At 40.4% G+C, this 20,685-nt stretch overlaps 1 protein-coding gene across 5 annotated transcripts in view; it reads left to right on the top strand.

The window, feature by feature from the left end:
* Positions 1-20,685, top strand: part of DPP6 (dipeptidyl peptidase like 6) — a 542,987-nt gene that overhangs the window by 374,561 nt on the left and 147,741 nt on the right. For all 5 annotated transcript variants that reach the window (XM_027648436.1, XM_027648437.1, XM_027648434.1 and 2 more), the window contains exon 3: positions 5,949-6,047. In XM_027648436.1, coding sequence (XP_027504237.1) covers positions 5,949-6,047 — 99 coding nt within the window. The remainder of the gene's footprint in view (positions 1-5,948; positions 6,048-20,685) is intronic.

Raw genomic sequence — 20,685 nt, 5'->3', positions numbered from 1 at the left:
TGCCAGTGGAGTGGCATATCCTAGACCATCTAAAATGGCATTAAATGCCTATGTCTAGGCACCTAAATCCCGTCCCATTTAGCTGGATTGATTTGCAGTTCAGACCATGGTTTTACAAAACAATTTCAGATAATGATTTACCAGATAACACTTAACCACAGAAAATAATTAGTAACTTCCCAACAAGGAATTCTTTAAGTTAATCCCCTTACCAAGTTTCAGCAAAGTTCTGTGCACGTAACCTCTGCAAATTACTTCTCTTCTAGTAGGTACTGAGGTTGTTGGCTTGAATTTTAATGTGGTGTCATTATGGTTACTGATTATTATATATTTATACAGCCCTGTAAATTTCCATGCCTACTTAGGGAGTTGAAATAACACACTTTCCCAGCTCTGGTAAGATTGTGAACTGAATATGAAATGACAAACAAAGTGAGACACAAGACACAGAGAAGAGAATTCAGTGTCAGAAAGGGTGAGGAGTTACAAAACACAGGAGAAGGCAAAGGTCCCCTGTAGAGGAGAACAAAAGGGGCTCCTTCTTGGATGAGTTTATGCGAGTGATGTAATCTAGGGAACAGCAGGACAGAGAGCACAGAGCTGAGGAGGAGAATGGAAGCAAGGGAGGTATGAAACCGTAGGAAATGGAAGAGAACAAGGTGGTGAAGTGGAAAAACGAGATGGAAGTTGTGTGGCAGAAATTTCCAGCTCATTACGTGTGAACTGACATGTAGTCCAGCTGGTCTGGGCCATCTTCCCTCACACAGTTCTTATCCCACAATCCTGCTGTGTGAACTGGAGACAGTGGCAAATCAAGCAATACAGGACTGCACTGAGTTAATTTGAAAATGAGTGAAACAATCATTATATTACCCTTTTGGTTATTTATTTTCATGCCATATTCAGTTTGTTTCATGGTATCCAGAACTTTTCAATGTAAATGTAAGTAGCACGCAGTCATGCCAGAGTAATTATGTAATGAAATGAATTAAGGTTAAACTTAATTCAGGATCATTTATTAAATTAACTTTGCTGGTGTTCGGATTCAACACTTTTGGACAGTGCTGTTCATCTCTGAGATGTTTTGGGGAATGGTGAATGGACTATACTTACATCAGGCACAACTTATTAGATATGGGAATGTTTCCTTTAGTTTTACAGAAATGCAGTCACAGACTTTTCAAAGATGCACAGTAAAGCCTAGATTCCTAAGCCCATACCTCAAGAAGCTGTCTTGAAGCTATGGCACTGCACAGATGGACCACAGTGGACCATGGGTGCCACTTCTATCAAAAGCAGTATTTCATATGATGGATACATGGGGAGAAGCATAACATACCTGTACAGACTTAAATACAGTTGAAGTCACAAGTCTTTCCTTTTACAATACCACCTGTAATAACAATTTCCTTGGGAGAATGTTCAGAATGACATCTGGTGAGGACTTAGCAGCTCTGGTTTAAATTCTGGGATGCATTATAGACCTCATTTAGGACTTCTTCTACTCCCACAGAGAAAACTACACATAAAATCCACTATAATGACTGTCATGACTATAGATACTGCAGTGCTGTTGTCCAGGTAAGTGTCTAGACAGAGAAGGTGTAGTGAGCACTGAGACCCTGTAGTTATTGTTCTCTAATTTAGGAAAGTACAAGTGAATATCAGTTATTGCAATGACCTTCTGTAGTGTGAAGTGGGAATATGAAATAGTCACATTGAGTTATAAATAAAATTCACAAGTGTATTTGTGTATTTATATTTGTGTGTGCATAAACAGAGATATTCCCCCTTTGGGATATATATGCACACACGTAAATCCCACAGTTTTTAGTATGTAATCAGCAACAACTCCAAATAGAACTGTTGAGAGATTTCCCGTGCTTAAAACTTGGAAATATGCAAAGTCTTTTTCTAGGCTAAAATTTCCATTCATGTTTTCTGAGATTTCTAATTACCTGATCTGCTGGCAAATGGGGCTTGGGTTGGTTTTTGCCCTGTTGATGTTTCAGATCTGTGTCCTACATGCAAACACAAATACTATGAGCTCAGTACTACTCCTGTTTTTATTATGGATCCAGAGTGCTTCATGGTGAGACTCTGCCAAGGGTAAATTAGAGAGTTTAGGTTGCTGCTGTGGCTTGGCAGCAGCTGAGTTCAGTCTTCTTTTGAGCCACTGGCTCTGGAACCTGTTACGAGGATGTGCTATGGCAGAAGGGAATGGAAGGCTCATTTCACAGGCATTTCCCACCAGCCAGTGCTAAGTGAGACATAGAGGCTGATTTGACAAACATAATAATATCACGTTGCTAATCCTGACTGGGGATAGCAGATCCCAACAAGGAAGCAGTGAGGAAGGTGGAGGAGCCTGTCCAAAAGGAGAAGCACAGTCTGTGTTTCCCTGCCATAAAATAGTTATCTGGAAGAAGAAATGTTTATCCTCTGGTAGCCAAACTGAAAATTAAGTGATGGATACTCGGACAAGAGGCAAGGAAGGGGTGGGAGAACAGTAAAGAAAGGAGGTGAAGCAGTTTTGTGAATGTTCATGGGGAGCTGCTAAGAATGAGAGTGACATCAGGTAAAAAAACCAAGCCCAAACCAAAACACACAAACAAAAACCTCCCTCTTCACTGCAAATTTCTCAAAGGGGGTAATGCAGTCTGGCTTGGGCAGAGCACAGTTCCTGAGAATACTTCAATTATTTTTAAGTCTTCCTTCTGATGATAATGTTAGAGTCCAGCCTGACGCTGTCCTACCAGTACAAATAACCTTTTGCATTTTACCTCTGAGTTCCTTACTTGTTTCTGTCTATCTCAGCCCTCTTCCTGGCTGGGAAACTATTCTTCTCTAAGTATTTTGGTGTTGGTTTGAAGGCCTGTTTTGCAGTGCAGTACCACAGCATGAAATGCAGATGCTCTAAACCCAGTGCCAAACATCATACAGTGCCTACAGAGAGTAATTTGGGACATATATGGGATAGATTGCAGCATGCAGACATGTAGTCCATGTTCAAAGTAAATTGCTTAACTGGACCCTTAACTTGCACCAGTACTGTGAAAACTTGGGTAATCTCCTGGGTAGTCTTCTGCAAAGTCAAGAACAACTGGTAAATTGGGAGATGGGGAAGATTTGCTTAGCAGGAAAGATAATGATTAAGGTATTTAATAATTGGGGAAAAAGGGGATTTGTTGTCTCTTCAAGATTCTTCTTCAAATCAGTCCAAATCTTTAAAGGTTTTGACTCTTGGTTCTGCTGCAGAAGGGCTGAAATCCCTACTGGTATGGATTTCTCAGGGGCAGGTCAGTCACCCTCCTTCAAGATTAGCTCATAACCTGGAATCAGTGGTCCTTGCATTCAGCAGACATGGTCATTACAGTAGCAGTGCTTTATCGCTACCTGATGCTTGTGTCTTATTTTATGAAATCCTGAAAACATTTCAACATTTCTATGATTCATTTATCCTTTGGTATTCTAGAACAACATTCTCAAAAGAACCAGTGACTGTGTAAAAGTTTGCATTTCATTACTCTACAGTAATGTGCTGTTGCCTGTGCTGAGGTTCTTTGATTTCATGTGTGTGTGAGTGCTGCCATTCCACCCACCGTTGAAAAACGTGAAACTATTTATACAAATGATAACAGAGTGGGTCTGAGCCTTCCCTAATTGGTGGCTGCTCACTTGTCGCAGCATATGGCACCTGTAGAGGTCCTATCCAGGAGCTGTTCTTTGTGCATTTATATAAAGGCATGCAAAACTTTATAAATATGCATGTCTATGCATACACACACACATAGCAAAGCTGAAAAGAGGACCCAGCCTACAGAAATTTTGAGTAAAATAAAGCCTTCCTCTAATTCCATTAGACATTTTGCTTAGACAGAGGCTGCTTTCTCATCCCCTCTGTTTGGAAACAGAGGCAAACAAGGACTTTTTGCACGTGTGTTCCTGATATTTAAAGCTTTGTTGAGATATACATCAAGTTTTCTCCTTTCAAATCTGACCTTTAGATGAATAAAAGAAAGTAAACTGAAATCCTCATTAAAATTTTTGCGAAATCCATAGGAAACATTTTTCAGAGATGGTAGCAAGCATTAATTCAAAACATGCTGTCAGACAGTCAAATGCATTGCCTAGAAAGCTTTGTATGACTTTTGATACTCAGGAAGAGCAAAGAAATATCTTTTGACCAGCTCTGCGGGAGAGCAATTTGTTTGTTCACAGTAGTTATAGATAAATGTATATTATACACTGTTACAAAAAGGTGGGATTTTACAGAAGGGAGAAAGGCTGCCCATTTGCCTGGTGTGGTCCCTGCCTTTTGGGCATAGAGAGGTCATCTGGGGGAAAAGAGGGGCTAGGTCTGCCTAGGGATCAAGCAGGTATGCTGAGGTGGGAAAGGAGCTTCTGGTGTGCTGACCACACACCCTGGTGTTTGCAATGCACCCAGGAGACGTGTGAGAAAAGCATCTGATGTTTGCCTGTAGCAGAGCACCAGTGGTGATGGACAGAAAGGTGGGCATCCCAAGGTGGCTGAAACTTTCTGACCCATCAAGCAGCCTCTGACTTGCACCATGGTGGAAACTAACTGGAGCCATTTTCTGGGGTTCTTGTCACCTGTATTTTCCATTTTGATAAATAAAATGATGCAGAATAACTTGGCATAGTGCTGTCACATGGAGGGATTTGACTGAGGACTTGTATTACTGTGTTTTGGTATTTGGAAGCCACATTGAGCAGCATCATTGAAAACTCAGCCAGACTTGAGAAGAATGTGAACATTGAAGAATATAATTTAATTTGGTAAAAATGATAGTTTGTATTGAAACATCTTTCAGTGGGACAAAACACTGTTCACAGGTAATTTTCTGTCATTTCAGGTAGCTCAGGTGTATCAGTTTAGTATAGTAAAGAAGACTTTTTTCCTTCTACTAATTGCCTTCAAAGTCTGATTCCACATTTCTAATCATGAATGTTCAGCATAAGTTTAGCACTAAATGAAGTTAAAGGTAGCAAAGGCTGTAGGATGCTAACAGACCTCAGGTATGAGGATACTGTAGTGAGGAGAGATGCTGTGGAAATACTCAGAATGTAGCCTCTTCTTGTCTTTGAAAGAGCTGACTGAAATGTTTCCATGAAAATATTATTTCAGCAAAAATTGAATGTTGAAAACAAATTTTTCATAGAGGGTGGCTGCTTGTCATAACAAAAAAAAAAGGCACTTGATGGGAAGACAGGAAAGAAGGAAAATATTAATCAAAATTGTTGGGTTTAGTTTTTCTCTACAATTTTCAGCTTTGATATTTCCATGTTTGCAAATGAAACTGTATATCTTTTCACTAAAAGTTAAAACTAGCATGAGCCAACTATGCAACACCTAAGGATTTAGGGTTATGTCTCACAGGCTTTTCAAACATATTTCTGCAACCAAGAGTCTGATTCCCATGGAAAATCTTTTGAGAATTTCTGAAGTAATGTGCATGAGCCCTTATAAAGTTAAATATATTTCCAACTATGGTTCTGCATGACAGGTTTTAAGGAAATAAAAATATAAGCTGTAAAAGCTTGGCCATTTAAAATGCTTTTTGAAAATGCATCTAATGATTTCAGAAATGTTTTAGTGTTAAGTAGCTTTAATATACTTCGAATAGTTGACATTATAGGTGTGTTTTCATGACTTTAAAAATCTTCTTTGATCACATTTTGTCTGAAAATGTATGTTTTGGACCATGTCTTGGCCTTTTTGTAGTTGTTGAGACCAGGCATAAATAACAAAGAGGTTTCTGTTAATGAACCATTAGATGGTCCTTTTATAACACCAAATATGGGAAGGGACCTGTGTGTGGACTGTTTCCAAATAAGATGTTTGCATGGCACTATTCACAGTTCCTGTACTTTCAGACACATGTCAAAGCTGAACTAATGGCAGTTTGGTTTTGAATCTTTTGCAGTTGAAGATAACAGCTTGTCTCAGAAGAAGAAGATAACAGTGGAAGATCTCTTCAGTGATGACTTCAAAATTCATGACCCAGAGGCTAAATGGATAACTGGTTAGTGAGGCATAAGCATTTTGCAGTGTCTTTGCTTTACTTCCTTGCTCCCTGCACATCTATTTTTCATGTCCTTCTTTATTCCTCCAGTTCTTTATTTTGCTTCTGAAATTATAGAATCAAGGAGTTGTTGGGGTTGGAAGGGAACTCTGGAAATCATCTTGTCCAACTCCCTGCTCAAATAAGGGCAGCTAAAGCTGGTTGCCCAGAATCATACCCTCAGATTCCTATTTTAAATCCTTAGATTCCTATTCCAGTTTTTCTCCTCTTTAACATGCAAACTGCTCTGTTATAACTTTTTGCCTAGGGCTCTCCCACGGGCTCATAGATAGGCATGGAAAACCACAGCCTTTGTCTCAGAGAGCTTCCAGGGCTTAGAAAGCATTGCTAGCGCATGGTTGAAAGAAGGGGTTGGAGCACCATCAGTTATTATTTCACCATAAACAAAACTGCAGATTTATATTCCCTCATCAAAACATTTTTTCCTGGCATAGAGGTGAAGCATTGCTAAGCAACAGGCAAACAGTGGTCCAGCAGCAGCTGGGCTGGGGCTTGCACACAAGCCATGTGCTCTTTTTATCCTCTGCTGCCTTACATTTTCCAGTCAGGGGAAAACCAAATAATACTTGAATTAATGCATGTTGTATTTGCTGGAGTGGAGCTACTTTGGGGGATGTAGATTCCAGCTCTCAGTGGAAATTGCTGCAGTCAAAACAAGCTTTGGCAAGAATAAAATGATTTGTTGCATGCTGTTCATGTAAGTTCCTGTCCAAGTCCTATTATCATGGAAGTTATTAGTTTTTATTTTGAATTTAATGGGAAACTGGATCAAGTCCTTCCTTGTGTCTAGCTTTCCTTGTTTGCTATGCCTATTGGGAACAATTTTAATACTTGTAATGAAAAGAGTGAGTGTTAAAGGGTAGTGCTGAATTAACACATTCCCCAGCTGCAACTTCTCCCACCCACTCAAGTAGAGGGGAAAGCAGTTGCAGATGATACACACCTTCAAAAACACACCTGCCAGTGGGCAGGAGCTCTTTTTCAGGCTGTGTTCTGTGTGGGAATGCTGCTCCCCATAACCACTTTCTGGGAATAATAACGGAAATATCCACATTGCAGTTCAGAATTTTCTATCCAGCACCCTTTACCTTTTAGCATGGGTATTCCAAATAGCCTCAATGAAGGAAAAGGTGTTTTATTGAGAACATAACTGCTATTTTCTTTATTTGCTAGAGTATAACAAATAGAATATAGTGGAGGGAATAATAATGAATTAAGTGAATTTTTGTAGGAACAAAGAATGAAGTATTGCCCTAGAACTGGCTATAATATTCCTCCCACTGATGAGTATCACTTTATGTGGATATAAGGCTTATTTTCCACAGAACTGCAATCTTCTGTGAAAAAAGTAACATTTCCCGTGCTGTTCCAATTATGGTCAAGTGCTAAAGCAATATAAACTTTTATTAAGAGTCTGATCTTGTCTGTTTTAAAATCCTGTCATGTCCCCTTACTGACTCCAGTGCAGCCTTACCAGATCTGAAATTACTAAAATATTGGTTTTGTAAAGTACAAAACACGAAGTCATGTTCTGCAAACATGCATAGATATTTTAGAATTACTTGTTCTATTGCTTTGATACAGACAACAACTGACACTGCTTTTAATATGTCCAGAGGAGTTTTATGAAGCCAATAGGTACTCTGTAGATTTACCCAAGGGTGACTTTGCATTTAAGGGCAAGATGCTAATCTGCAACGTCAATCATCTGAGGACCCAAACCCATTTTACAACATTAATTGCTTTTCTGTATTATAGTTGCTTTCTTCATCTCTCTCTAGCTGGCTGAGTGGTGAAATCTTAAGTCCCTGATAAGCAATGCAGAAGACCAGTAGCCAGATTCCTAAGCACACAGTTGTAATTGGTCTCTTAGTTTTCAGAATGCAAATGAAAGACTCTGAAAATGCCAAAGCCAAACTAATTTACTCAGTATAGCAAGAATGCCTTAGGAAAAATAAATTGCATATTTTAAAATTGCATATTTAAAATTGCATATTTAAAATTGCATATCAGGTCACCGAGTTGATGCTCTGTGGAGATCCACACAATTGTTAAAGGATGGGTACCTGTTATGTATTCTTCTTTACCTTCTTCTGTTAATTATACAGCAAAATATCTTGTTCATTCAGAGATCTGCAAAGTTCAGTCCTCTTGGCTCTTCAAAGCTCCTTTTCCTTCCTTTCCCTCTACATTATTGCAGATGACAGGAGATTGGTGGCCTTGCCAAAGATGAAGCAAGCTGCATGTTTAGGAGTATTTAAATCATCTGAGGGATTTGCTTGCTCCCAAAACAGTTCAGTCATTCTGAACACAGGAACACATTATCCTGTGTTCTTCCCAGTAAGCAAGGGGCTGATTCAAACACTCTGAAGGAACAAGGTCTTTCCTTTGTCTTGAATGAGTCTTAGAGCAAGCATTAAAATAAATAAAATATTTATATTCAGGGTGGCACAAATATGCTGAAAGTTCCCTGAAATTGATGGAATGAGCTCATGTTCTTGATTCTCAATGGGCAAGTGAAGAAATAACATATCTCTAGTCAATAGCTTAGTGTCATTCCATTGATTTTAAAGGAGCTAGCTAAAAAAAAAGAAACAGTCTCAAAACTGACATAAGTACACTTCCAGTGTAAAAATTACAGACTTTTTCTCAGCTTTCAGTCACAACTTGTGGCTCATTTGTGGATATGTTAGCACCTTTTTTATTGGAATTGCAATTAAATTTACTTGCACAAAGTGGGAAATCTGCCAAAGTTGGAAATTTGAACCTCTTACAATTTCTGTCATGCCACTGTAATTTCAAATTCCAGTTTGCATTTTTATCCAGTGGTTTAAGGAGAGGAAAGAATATTTTGATTAATTAGCTGCTGTCTTCTGCTGCCCTGACCATTCTTGTGATTGACTCCGCTAAGAGGGGAGCAACACATTCATAGAGCATGTAGTGACAAGACAAGGGGGAATGGCTTCAAACTGGAGGAGAATAGGCTTGGATGAGATATGAGGAAGAAATTCTTTACAGTGATGGTGGCACAAGTTGCCCAGAGAAGCTGTGGTTGCTCCATCCCTGGAAGTGTTCAAGGCCAGCTTGAACAGGCCAGGTTGAAGCCAGGATGGGGCTCTGTTATACTATAGTAGGTGTAAAACAGTGAAATATGAGGAAATTGAGATTGTGCTTGTGGTTAAATGGCATTCCCTGCAGTCTAAGTGCAAAGAATCTGAGCTGGGTCTCTTTTCCAGCCCTATTTATCCCAAGCATTCTCCTATGCTCTTCTCCTCATTGCTTGGTGCCTTGTACCCTACGCTACCCTCCTCTATTGTGAACTTCCCTTTTCTATACAAGTAGAATTACATTGTCCGTATACTAAGCATGCATATGAGCTCCAATCAGTGGCTCATTTCATACTGTGTGTCTTAAATGTTGTATTTGAACATTTCCTTGTTTTCATATCCCCCTTCACAGCCTGTCAGGAGTGTCCCATGACGGCCTTTTCCCACGACAGGTGGCCTGCTCATTAGTCTAGTCCCTAAATGCCTAGCAGTTCTGCTTGTGAGCTCCACATTACCTTCACAGTAATTACCTTCACAGTTACTGGGCTTTTCCTGTAATTCCTCTCATGGTGGATTTTAGCTCAGGTTTCTGAAAGGCTCAATGGGATGCTGCAATGTTCCTGTGGCGGTTGATGAAAACCAGGATAAAGAAAGCCATCATCATTTTGTACTGAAGAGGAGCTCAGTCATCTGATTTCTCCTGCAAACGATAATTCATAGTCATTACCTAGACCTGGCCTGAGAAGCCAGTTGGGTTATGAGTGCTGGTTTTGTGGAACTGTTGAGCTGCAGTGATTCCTGTCAGTTGTGAATCTGATCCCCAACATCTTGGGAACGCTCCTTCATGGGGAGGGAGCATCATGCCCAGCATCAAGGAAAGCAGTAGAGACCGAACCATATGTGCCACTTGTGGAGACTTATGCTTATCCTTTCTCTTCGTACTTAATGGCAAACACATTTTGCCCATGTTGAAAGTACTTGGCTGCTGTTGTAGTTAGAAAAACACAACAGTGGCCTCTAATATATGGACAGAGGTTACTGTGATCGATTGGATGCAACGTGCCATCATTACTTCCTTTTTAGGGGATATTTTCCAGCCTTGCTTTTGACATCTTGAAAGACAGAGTGTATTTAGCAGTGGCTGTTGTCAGGATTTTGGGCTGTATGTTAGTGACTGGAGGTTTTAACTAGGAGTGCATCTTCTTTGTGCTAGACACTGGCCAGACAGTCCTTACAGAGTGGTTGTAGCCAAATGAGGAGAATAAAGGTTGAAATGAAGGGCACAATATAGTCAAGCAGCGAGGAGCACTGAGATACAGGGCACCAAGGGACGTGTCTGGGGTCATAGGAAATTAAAAAAATGTGAAAATCAAGCCCTGCTCTCCAAGCAGCTCTCCTGCTGCCCAATCACTTCACCTGCAATGTTGGCAAAGTAGTATTTACTCCTGTATGAAGAGGAATAGTGGGTAAATTTGCAAAAGGCTCTGAATGACATTTTCAGAAATGGCTCAGTTATTTGGAAACCTGCCATCCAGTGACAGCCAGGACCATGCTCACCTCTGAGAATGGCAGCTAGACTTTTATCTCAGAAGTCCCTTTGAAAAATGCACTAATAACTAATATCTAAATATAATTGAGTAATTCTTTTATCTTTAATACCAAAGCACATATGTTTTGTTGCATGTTTTACTAATAATATCATAGAAGCCCTGGGCTGTTTTAAAGTCTAATATTGAATTTAATGACCTAGAACTAATAAGTTTTATTTACCATGCTGAAAAAAAGCATCTTGTAGTAACTGAGGTAATTTATTTCAGTTTACCTTTAATAATAATGCTTGGATCAACAATACTTGGATAGTCCAAAAGCCCCCAAGCCTCTTCTCTGCAGTGTAAATCCATTGCACTGTATTGATAAAAGCATTGATGCGTTTCAAATGATGCAGATGCGTGTGGAGTAAATGAATTATTTATAGGTTGCTTTGCATAGATATTAAGAACTTTATAAGTGCTAATATTTTTCATTGTGAAAAAGGTTTGCATTAGGGTGCTTGCTTTGACAGCTCTTAAGACTAAAATTATCCTACTAGAGAGCTACAGCATGGTTAACAGGAGTACAGGCTTCTCTGGGCTGCTCCTCCATGGGGCAAAAGCTTCACAGAATCATTAAGGTTGGAAAAGACCTCTAAGGTCATCCAGTTCAACTGTTAACCCAGCACTACCAAGTCCACCACTAAACCACGTCCCTAAGCATCACACTGACGTGTTTTTTGAACACTTCCAGGGATGGTCATTCCACCACTTCCCTGGACAGCCAATTCCGGTGCTTGCCTACACTTTCAGTGAAGAAATATTTCCTAATGTGCAATCTAAACCTGACACAACTCAGGGCCATTTTCTCTTGCCCTATCACTTGTTACTTGGGGGAAGAGGTTGACTCCCACCTGACTACAGCCTTCTGTCGGGTAGTGGTAGAGAGCAGCTGACAGCCTGCAAATGACCAAACAAATTGTAAGGCAGCAGGAGCCTTTCCCTGGCAAGGTTGGGCTGTTGGCATGAAAGAAAAACTCATCTTTTTGTTTGTCATCCAAGGAAAAAAATTGTCTTCCTTGAGCACTGCAGTTTGAAGTCTTGGGTGTTTGAGGTCTGTTAGGAAGGAGCTAGACCTTCATATAGGCATCCTGGAACCGTGGTGCTGCCAGAGGAAAGCCACACACTTGTCCCAGTTCTTGCCTTAAGTTAAATGAATGTAAGCTAGAAAATGCTCACATCAGGTGAAGGCATAAAGAGAATTGGGTTACTCTATCAGAATATTTGCCCACCTTGTTAAATAGAAATACTAGTTCATTAATTTCAATGTGTTTTAAATATGTGATAGGAAGGGTTAAATGAATGGGCTTCCTGATCTTAATGGTTCAAAGAAAACTTGCCCCACTCACAACTGTGGTCTGCCAAACCTCACATCCTACTTCATGACACCTTGCAAAAGTGACCTTATGCTGAATAAAGATACCACCACTAGCAGAACATGCTATGTGGACCAGAGAAAAATACAGGGGAAGGACCAAGAAGGCTCTTCTGGTCTAGCATGTCATGGTTTTGCTGGGGATGGCCTTCAGAAACCCTCTGTTATGATTCATAAAGATACAGATGCTAGTTAAGTGAGCTTTTAGGTAGTGTTCATGCCAGTGGAAGTGTCTGTGTACTTTAGAGCTGATTGATTGCTATTCTTAATCTAAATACCTTCACGAAGTGACAAGTAAAAGACAGGTAAAAGATCTTGCTCTCTCATGACTGCCACATTGAGAAAGAAGTGAGGAAAACCATTAGAACTATAATTTTGATTTTAGAATCCATCCTGGATCATCTCCTTCAGGGATTTCTACATATCTGTCCCCTGAGGGCACTGAAGAGAAGTTGCCCTACTGCCTTTCAGCTGCTGGGCGACTGCTGGACTTCAGCAGTGACAGTAACCTGTTCACCAAAGACAGGAAACCTGGGAATTAATGACTTTTTAACATAACATAATAGTCCATGGAGCAGAGCATTTCTACCATGTAGCTGTTTTGTTCATAACTGCTAAAGAGAATGAAATGAGAAATCAATTTGACTCTTTAAAATATACCACAGTCTGCAGGAGCAAGCTGAGGAGGAGCACGGTGCTGTGGCTTTGGGTGTGCCTCAATGCCTTTTTCTCCACAGTGCTGGGGTGCTGGTGGGGCACTTGTGCTGCTCTTGGACTGAGAAAATAATTCTTTGGTGTGTACAGCAACTTCTGAATTTAGGAGAAATATGCTGGAGAAAATCCTGTTCGGGAAAATTATCGTACCCTGGAAAAGCAGACCACTGTAGTGGTCAAATAGGGAGGTTGTTTGTGGTGGTTTTTAGTAGTTTGATGTTTTGAGGAGGTCAAGATTTCCATATGAGCCTAACCCTAAGTTTAGGAGCCTCTATAAATAATTTCTCCAGAGCCTGCTGAACTCTAACCATTCCTCTGCTTCTCACTGGCTGCTGTTGAGCCTCTGAGTCAAAACATACTCTTGAGGTACCAACATAAGGCTTTAGCTACTGAACATCTAAAAACCATGTGCAGTAAAAAGTGGCCTCAGGCATTCAGTGCATTCTGTTTGTTATGGCTCTGCATCTTGTCAGGTTGAGTGAAGAGTCTGGCCCAGGGACAGGGCTGGTGGCACGAGGTCACCTGGGAGAAGTCAAATGCAAGAGAGCGGGTGGTGAGGAGGACATTGACACAGTGATGCTGTGCAGGGAGGACAGGCTGCAATCACTCAGGGGAGAAGCCCAGACAAGCAGGGAGGATCTTGGAGGTGTTCCAGGTGGAGAAGGGGCTGGAGTTGTGCAGAGAGTGAAAATTACTCTGGAAGTCAGTACTACCTGAGAAATGGCTTAATGGCCTAAGATGAAGAGCTGACAAATACATTTAGTTGCTAGGATAATATCAAAGGGAACAATTAGCAAAGCAAAGATGGCTAGAAGAGGCAGGAAAATTCCTTGGACTTCAATTCTACTTACCTGGGTTCTGCTAATACCTACTCCCCATATCTACCTAATTCTGTTCCCACTAATTTTTTTAAAACAAAGCAGGAACAAAAGGCTTCCCTCTGAAAGGCAACACGACTGTCCCTGTCTCATATGTCAGACCAGCAGGCTGGTTTCCTAGACTTTTTATATCCATTAACAAAGACAGATTCCCCATTCCCATGTCTGTCTCAACTCCACTAAAATTAGTGTTTTTCTCTCAAAGTAACTCAGAAGCCAGGCAGTGCCTCCTGATGTGACTGCATATGCCAGCAAGGAGCAGTTTTGGGGAATAATTTGAAGCTGTAAGAGGAGTATGAAAACGAGAACAACTTGGGCTCCACTGTGTGTTAAAATTGTTTGTAGATTTGAGGTAGAAATCAATGGGAATTAGATAGAAGCTGCCCTCTTTGCTTCTCCCCATCACCATACTCTATGTTGCTCTGAGGTGCACCGTGGCATTTCTGGGCTCAGTATTGCTGGTGGTGAGTGCAAACCTGCTAAATTCAGGGCTGGGTCATTTTACCTGCCAGCCAGGCAGATGTGCTGCAACAGCACCCACTTCGCAGTGGGGAGCCTTTTGATTAACAAAAAAAAAAGGAGAGCAGCAGGGATGGAAGTGGGAAGGAAACATCGTGCTGCCACGGGGAGCGGTAGCATCTGTGGGGGACTTTAAAGATGTGGCTCACAGCAGTGGTGTTTCTACTGCTGGAAGGAAAGAACTGCACGTGGCAGTTCTGCCTGTGTGCTGAACAGTTTGAATCTAGTTAGAAAAAGGATCGGGTTTTTTTCATCATGTTCAGAGTGGCTTGAAACCAAAACCCTGCTGCTCTCAGAGCCGAAGGAAATGTGCTGGTTTTACAGGGGTTTAACTGGGAGAGGGATTAGGTGTTCTCTCAGTGGGTGTTAGTTAAAAATTCAAGTGAACAGCTAGAGGTCCAGTGTGACACTGATGGATGCACTTCCCCAGTTAACACCTGTCAGCAGGTAAGGGTGAGCTCCCAGTACTTCCTAGACTTCTAGGTAAGGGGAACTGCTGTGACAAAAATTGTTTGTGATAAGCCTTTAAAAAGGATGGTCATAATTGCAGCCCCACTGGTTGAATTTCTACTAAAATAAAGTTTTTTTTTTTTATCTTTTACCTCTTCAGAAGAGTATAACACAGGGAAGAGGAGGAAGAGAAACAAGGAAAGCCATACTCCTGGGTGATGGAGCAAGCTGGGCACAACAGAGGGTGATGGTCTTCTCCCTTCCCCAGGAGCCTGGCAGTGTTTCGCCATAAGGAGGGTTGCTTTGGGAGGCAGTAAGAAATTTATTTTATTTAGACCCTGCAGTGCTAAGAAAATCTGAGCAGACAGGTGGGAGACTCAGTTTTGAACTACAGATAAAGAAGGTCAAGAATGAGAGTTTGCATGAACTTGCTGAAGGTTTTCCTAACAGTCAAGCTGGTGTGAAGGTAGAAGAGTTTTGGGAAAGAGGCACCTGAGAGACGAGCACCTAGGAAAAAAGAGAGGGAAAAAATGAGGTGCATAATTTCAGGATATGCTGGGCAAAAAACACATTCAAAGGAGGACTGTAAATGTGTGATGGAGGAAGGAGAGCTCTTCAGGGTGTTTGGGCCTCTTGTTAAGCCACTGATTCCAATTACTACACACTCCTGGTAGCTTCAGCAGTGATTTTGAGAAATGTTTATGTCTCCACACAGTCCATCTTTAGGTGCCCTCTATTCTCTAGGAGGAAACTTGCTTACTTTTAGTTTTTCTTTCCTTTTTTCTTTTTTTAATTTTAATCAAGTCAATTTTCCATTTTTCACACTGCTCTACCTGACTTTTACTCCTTCCTGAAGATTTTTACTTGGTGCAAATCACGTTTTCCTGACTCAATAGCTTTCCCTGAGCTTGCTCCACTGCTCTTGGACATTTGTTGAGCATGGAATGCTTAACAAGGATTAATTAGACCAGTATGTATTCTACTTGTTCCTTTTAATGAACATTAAATAAATATATGCTGAAATACCATAATTAAATAATTTGAAGACAGGAAATACTGTATTTCTGGTGATTAAAATTTATATCAGATCTTTTTAACTGGAAATTTAACAGGCAAGGATTTACTTATCTAAGAAAAAGTCCCCTGTGAGCTTGGATCTCCTGGCTGTATAAAGCTGTTGAATGTATGAAAAGCATTACTTTATTTTTCTTACAAGAAATAGCACCAGACTTATATAATTCATTAGAAGAAATTTAGAATGAGATAATTAGAAATGATCAAGGGAATATAATTATACTTTAAAACCTTACATCAGTGGAAATTCAATTAAGAACAGGAGACCAAAGGTTTGCCCAGCCCCAAATCCTGTTTCCATGAGAGGCAAGATGTGTGTGCGCAAGGATGAGCAAGAGGGCAGCAAACTTCATGCTCTTTTTAGGTCAGGGAATTATCAGATCCTCTTTTATATTTTCTGTTTAGTATCCCAAAATATTTTTCTCTTCCAAGATATGTGCCAAGTGTCCTCCAGAGCCTCTTGCATCCACCATGTCTTTCATCAACTAGTTTCTCTGACCTGTTGCATGAGGAAGAATGCCTAGGAGCTTGCTTTGTCTGATCAGCCTTAGATCAGTACCTTGGATGAATGTTTTCCATCTCTACTATATTAATTTAGAGAAGATGGGATGGGATGGGAACTACGCACAAGGATTGCCCAGAAATATCAGAGTTGGCTTCTCAAGAGTGTTCACGGTATTCGAGTTTCATGGCACTTGAAATGTATAAATGTAGTATCATCTGTTTGTCCCTAAAGAAAAGCCAGACGATTTTGCAGTGGTTTAGAGGTAAAATCTGTAGGTCCCTGTACCGAATCATGCCACACTTGCCACACTGAGTAATCGTGATGTCATAAAATCAGGTGATCTAGGTCCCCAGCAGGACTTCACATCTTCATATGAAACCAGCACTGGGTCTGTACACATCCTCCCGAGTTTTAAAGCTGAATACTTTGCTGACATCTCTTTCCATTGCCAGTAACAAGGAGTAATCTCTGATAGAAAATAAGATGACCCTTGGTGAGAAACATCCCCTGATTATCAGAGTACAACACCTCTTAAAAAACACTTCTAAGTCTCATGCTCAGCAGGAAAAGAACCACAGGTAAGACACAAGTATGAAGAGATGAAAGAAGCAAAAACAAATTGCAAGGAAGAGGAGTATGGGAAACAACTCCCTAGAGTATTTGAGTAAGGGAGAGAAAGAGCTGAACATGTAACCAGGTGTGTGTATGGCTGGCCAGAGAGTTTGCCTTCACAACACTGACAGCTGGGTATGATGCCACGTCTTCATTTTGTTACTTGACTTAAAGTCCCAGCTTCTGGGCACAGGTGACACACAGAAATACTCTGATTCAAAAAAACAATGTAATAAAAAAATTTTTAGTACTCATAAATATTATCACAGTTATTTCTAAATGGTCCTTCAAATGTTAAACTTATTTGGAGGGTAAATGGAGAGAAGGCAATGTTTACTTTCATTAGAATGTATATTTTTAAAATATCAGGTTCTCTTAAAGTCTTATATCTGATTTCCAATGCTTAAGTTTCATAGTAATTCACAAAATCTGTATAATCGTCTTCAAAGCATTTTAACTTTTCAGGAAAGGCAGGATGACATGAATGGAGAAAAGTAAACAAAGTCTTGTATGAGAGCAGTGGGAAATTTCAATGCTTTAGCTGAGAAAATTTAAAAAAAGTTTCATCTCAGAAGCATAAGGGGCAAAAGTTTGGATCTATTGGATAAGTGATTGTTATTTTGGCATGCTCTGGACCTAATAAAAATTAACTGTACAATGGATGGTGAATCCAGCAGTTCAGATAGGCTTTGGTCTCATTGCAGTTATGATCCATGTGCTCATTTTTGCAGAGTAAACCATTCCAGGGTCTGCTTGGAAGTGTTGGCCTTGCCATTCATGCAGTGTAGGAGATCTGAATACTGTGGTACCTTCAGGCAGTCAGAGAAGAACCACCAAGACTTGGACAAACTAAAATCCACCAATTCTGCCCGAAAAGTGTCCAGAAAATTTTCCAATGCCCTTAATTTGTTATCACCCTAATAAAACACTTATTCTCTGCTCAGCACTCAATTTTCCTATTTCCTGGTGGACAAGAGCCCATACCCAAACCTGCTCCCGCAGCTGGCTCTGGATGCTCTCCCAGCTGGAAGCATCAGTGGAGAGTGGAGCCAGCGAGGGCTGAGCTGGCCCATCGCCCCACAGGGGGTCAATGCACACGTGCTGGGCCACGTGAAGCTGTTTTCCATGTTTGTTGTTGCTTCAGTTGATGGACTGACTCATTTTACAAGACAAATTGCTTGGAATACTCATGCATAAGATAAGACCCTTATTAATAATTTGGAGGTATCTTTTCCTTCCTTATTCTCCGTCCCGGGGGACTGCGGGCTGTGAACTGTGACATAAAAAATGCCTTAAAACACTTAGTTAAAATATCCCCGAGAGTATACGTGTACATATATATATTTGTTCCATGTATTCCACATATTCCTTCTCACAGGTGTTAATTCCAGGGGCAGCATTTGTGGGAGTTTGCTATTACCTTTTGCCTTGGAGCATTTAGCTGATACTAAAATCATCAGCATACATAAGATATGACCTTAAAGCAAATTAACCTTTAACATAAAAATATGTTCTTTATTTATTTTTTATTTTTAATGCCTCACAAAGGAAGATAATTTTAGAACTTGCATCACAAAAAAAAGATAGTTTTAGGGCTATATACCAATAATTACAATATTAATGATTTTTCTTCTTTCCTAATGGGCACAGAATTGCTAATTTAACTAAAGTATCAAGCCAGAAGAGTATGAGTATGAAAACAGGAGAGAGATTATTAGAATTTCATAGTTTTTATTTCCTATCCTTCTCCTAGGGCAGGAAACTGAGAACATGTAATCAATTTTCTGTTGCAATCAACTTTTTTAGGGGAAAAAATATTGAACTATACTCAGGAGAGAACAATGCTGAAAATAACATGTTTTTATCCAGTTTGAGAGACGTTATCACCTTGATCATACATTGAGCTTGGGTTGTTCCATTCGAAAAAGATAGATTGTGGTGGGGATAGACATGGTCCAGAGAAGGATAAAGACTATGACAGAAGAATGAAAATGCACGATAAAAAGAGTTACCCTGAGTTATAAAGAAATTATGTAAGGATAAATAAAGAAAAATATGAGGAAGTCAAGTTCTTTTCATTGAATAAGGGCATTCTTTGGTTTTAATGCCATCTGCTGAATGTTGTTAACTCGTTGAGAAGATATTATTGGACAAAAGGTTGATGAGAACTGGAAGAAAGGAGTAATCACTCTTAACCTTAAACCAAGTGTTCATATCAGCTGTTTTACTTCTGCACCAGCATCAGCATGTTTGCCCTCTTAGCAAAAAACCACTATTGATTCAAGACCAACATCACAGAAGGCAGTAAGTGTTGCATGATGTCAGTTGCACAGTGGAGAGAGGAATAGGAACAAGAAGAAGTAAAATAAGGAATTCAGGAATTATTTTTGGCATTTGGTATGGGACTCCTTGTAGGAGCTGGCCCAGTCACTGCAAGCAAACCTAACTGATGTGAGATGTTAAGGGAAAGGTACTCACTTATCATAGAATCATAGAATGATTTGGGTTGGACAGGACCTGAAAGATCATCTAGTTCCACCCCCTCTGCTTTGGACAGGAAGATAGTCCACTAAACCAAGTTGCTCAGAGCTCCATCCAACCTGGCCTTGAACACTTCCAGGGATGGGGCATCCACAGCTTCTCTGGGTAACCTGTTCCGTTGCCTCACTACCCTACTTAACTGACACTATTTTTTCATTCTCTCATCAGCTGGATTAAAAATTACAAGATTGTATGTATAGTTGCAAAATGTTTCTTCATTACTGGTTCCCTTGCAGTTAGGTGCAGGAAGACTGTTCTCCTCCAGGAGCTATTTCTTGCCAGTCCCCTGCCCTGCATAGTCTCCAATTATTTATTAAGAGTTCTTTGCAAGCGCTGAAAGTGTTTCCAGTGGCTTTGTAATATGGTGCCCTTCTGTGACCAGTCCAAAACCAGTAATCACACACTGGTAACCAAAATGTGTAGATATTGGATTTCATGTTTATCTGCCTTGATTTTCAAAAGCCTGAAGTCAGGGTGATGCCCATGGCTCCAACAGACTCCTCACACAATTAGGTTTCAGCACAGTCATACCGTGTTTGAAATGGCAGAGTAACAAAAAGGGATTGTGAAATATTGCCTGCAAAGGTAATTAAAACTTTACCTGAAGCTGTATACACAGCATATCTCCTTGTTAATATACAATGATCTCATTCAGTCTGTACTGCAATTTAAGTACTCTGCCCACGATAATAATAATGAGAAGGGGAAAAAAAAGCATTGTATATCTTCTTTCTCTCCATCATGACCACTAACAAGTGTAATTTGTTTAGGGGCAAAGAGAAGGAGGAAAGGGAATGCACAGAGGAAATAAGAAAGCAAGCTGTGGGGTCACATTTTAATGAAAATTTATCCATGGATTCCTTTTATTCTCAGTGTCAAATGGATTATTATGTTTAGATGTAATGCTTTGGGTTATGCACTCCTCTGTGTGAAGCCAAAGTAAATGAGGCAGACAAGAGCTGGTGCATTTGGTAGAGAAGGGGGGGGGCGAGGGGTGTGTGTCACTGACTGATGCTGCACTGCCCTGGGTGACAACCAGGAAGTGTTTGGAGCAAGTGTTCCTGCATGGAACAGGCAAGGTGGGTATGACCAAGCAGGAATGATAGCTTGGGCTCTCATCTGAGATAGCACCTGCAGTGGCAAAAGCCCTGGAGGTTTTATATTCCCGGTAAAATCTGTGCCACTCTGTATTTGGGGATGCACACCCACGTTGGTCACATTGTGGAGTTGGGATAAGCTGGTTCATGCTACCTGTTGTCTGCACTTTGTTTTTC

This window comes from Corapipo altera, unplaced genomic scaffold, assembly GCF_003945725.1.
Source record: "Corapipo altera isolate COAL_440 unplaced genomic scaffold, ASM394572v1 47, whole genome shotgun sequence".
In the NCBI taxonomy this organism is placed as follows: domain Eukaryota; kingdom Metazoa; phylum Chordata; class Aves; order Passeriformes; family Pipridae; genus Corapipo; species Corapipo altera.
The sequence above is the reverse complement of the archived record's forward strand: the minus strand, read 5'-3'. Positions and strand labels throughout refer to the sequence as shown.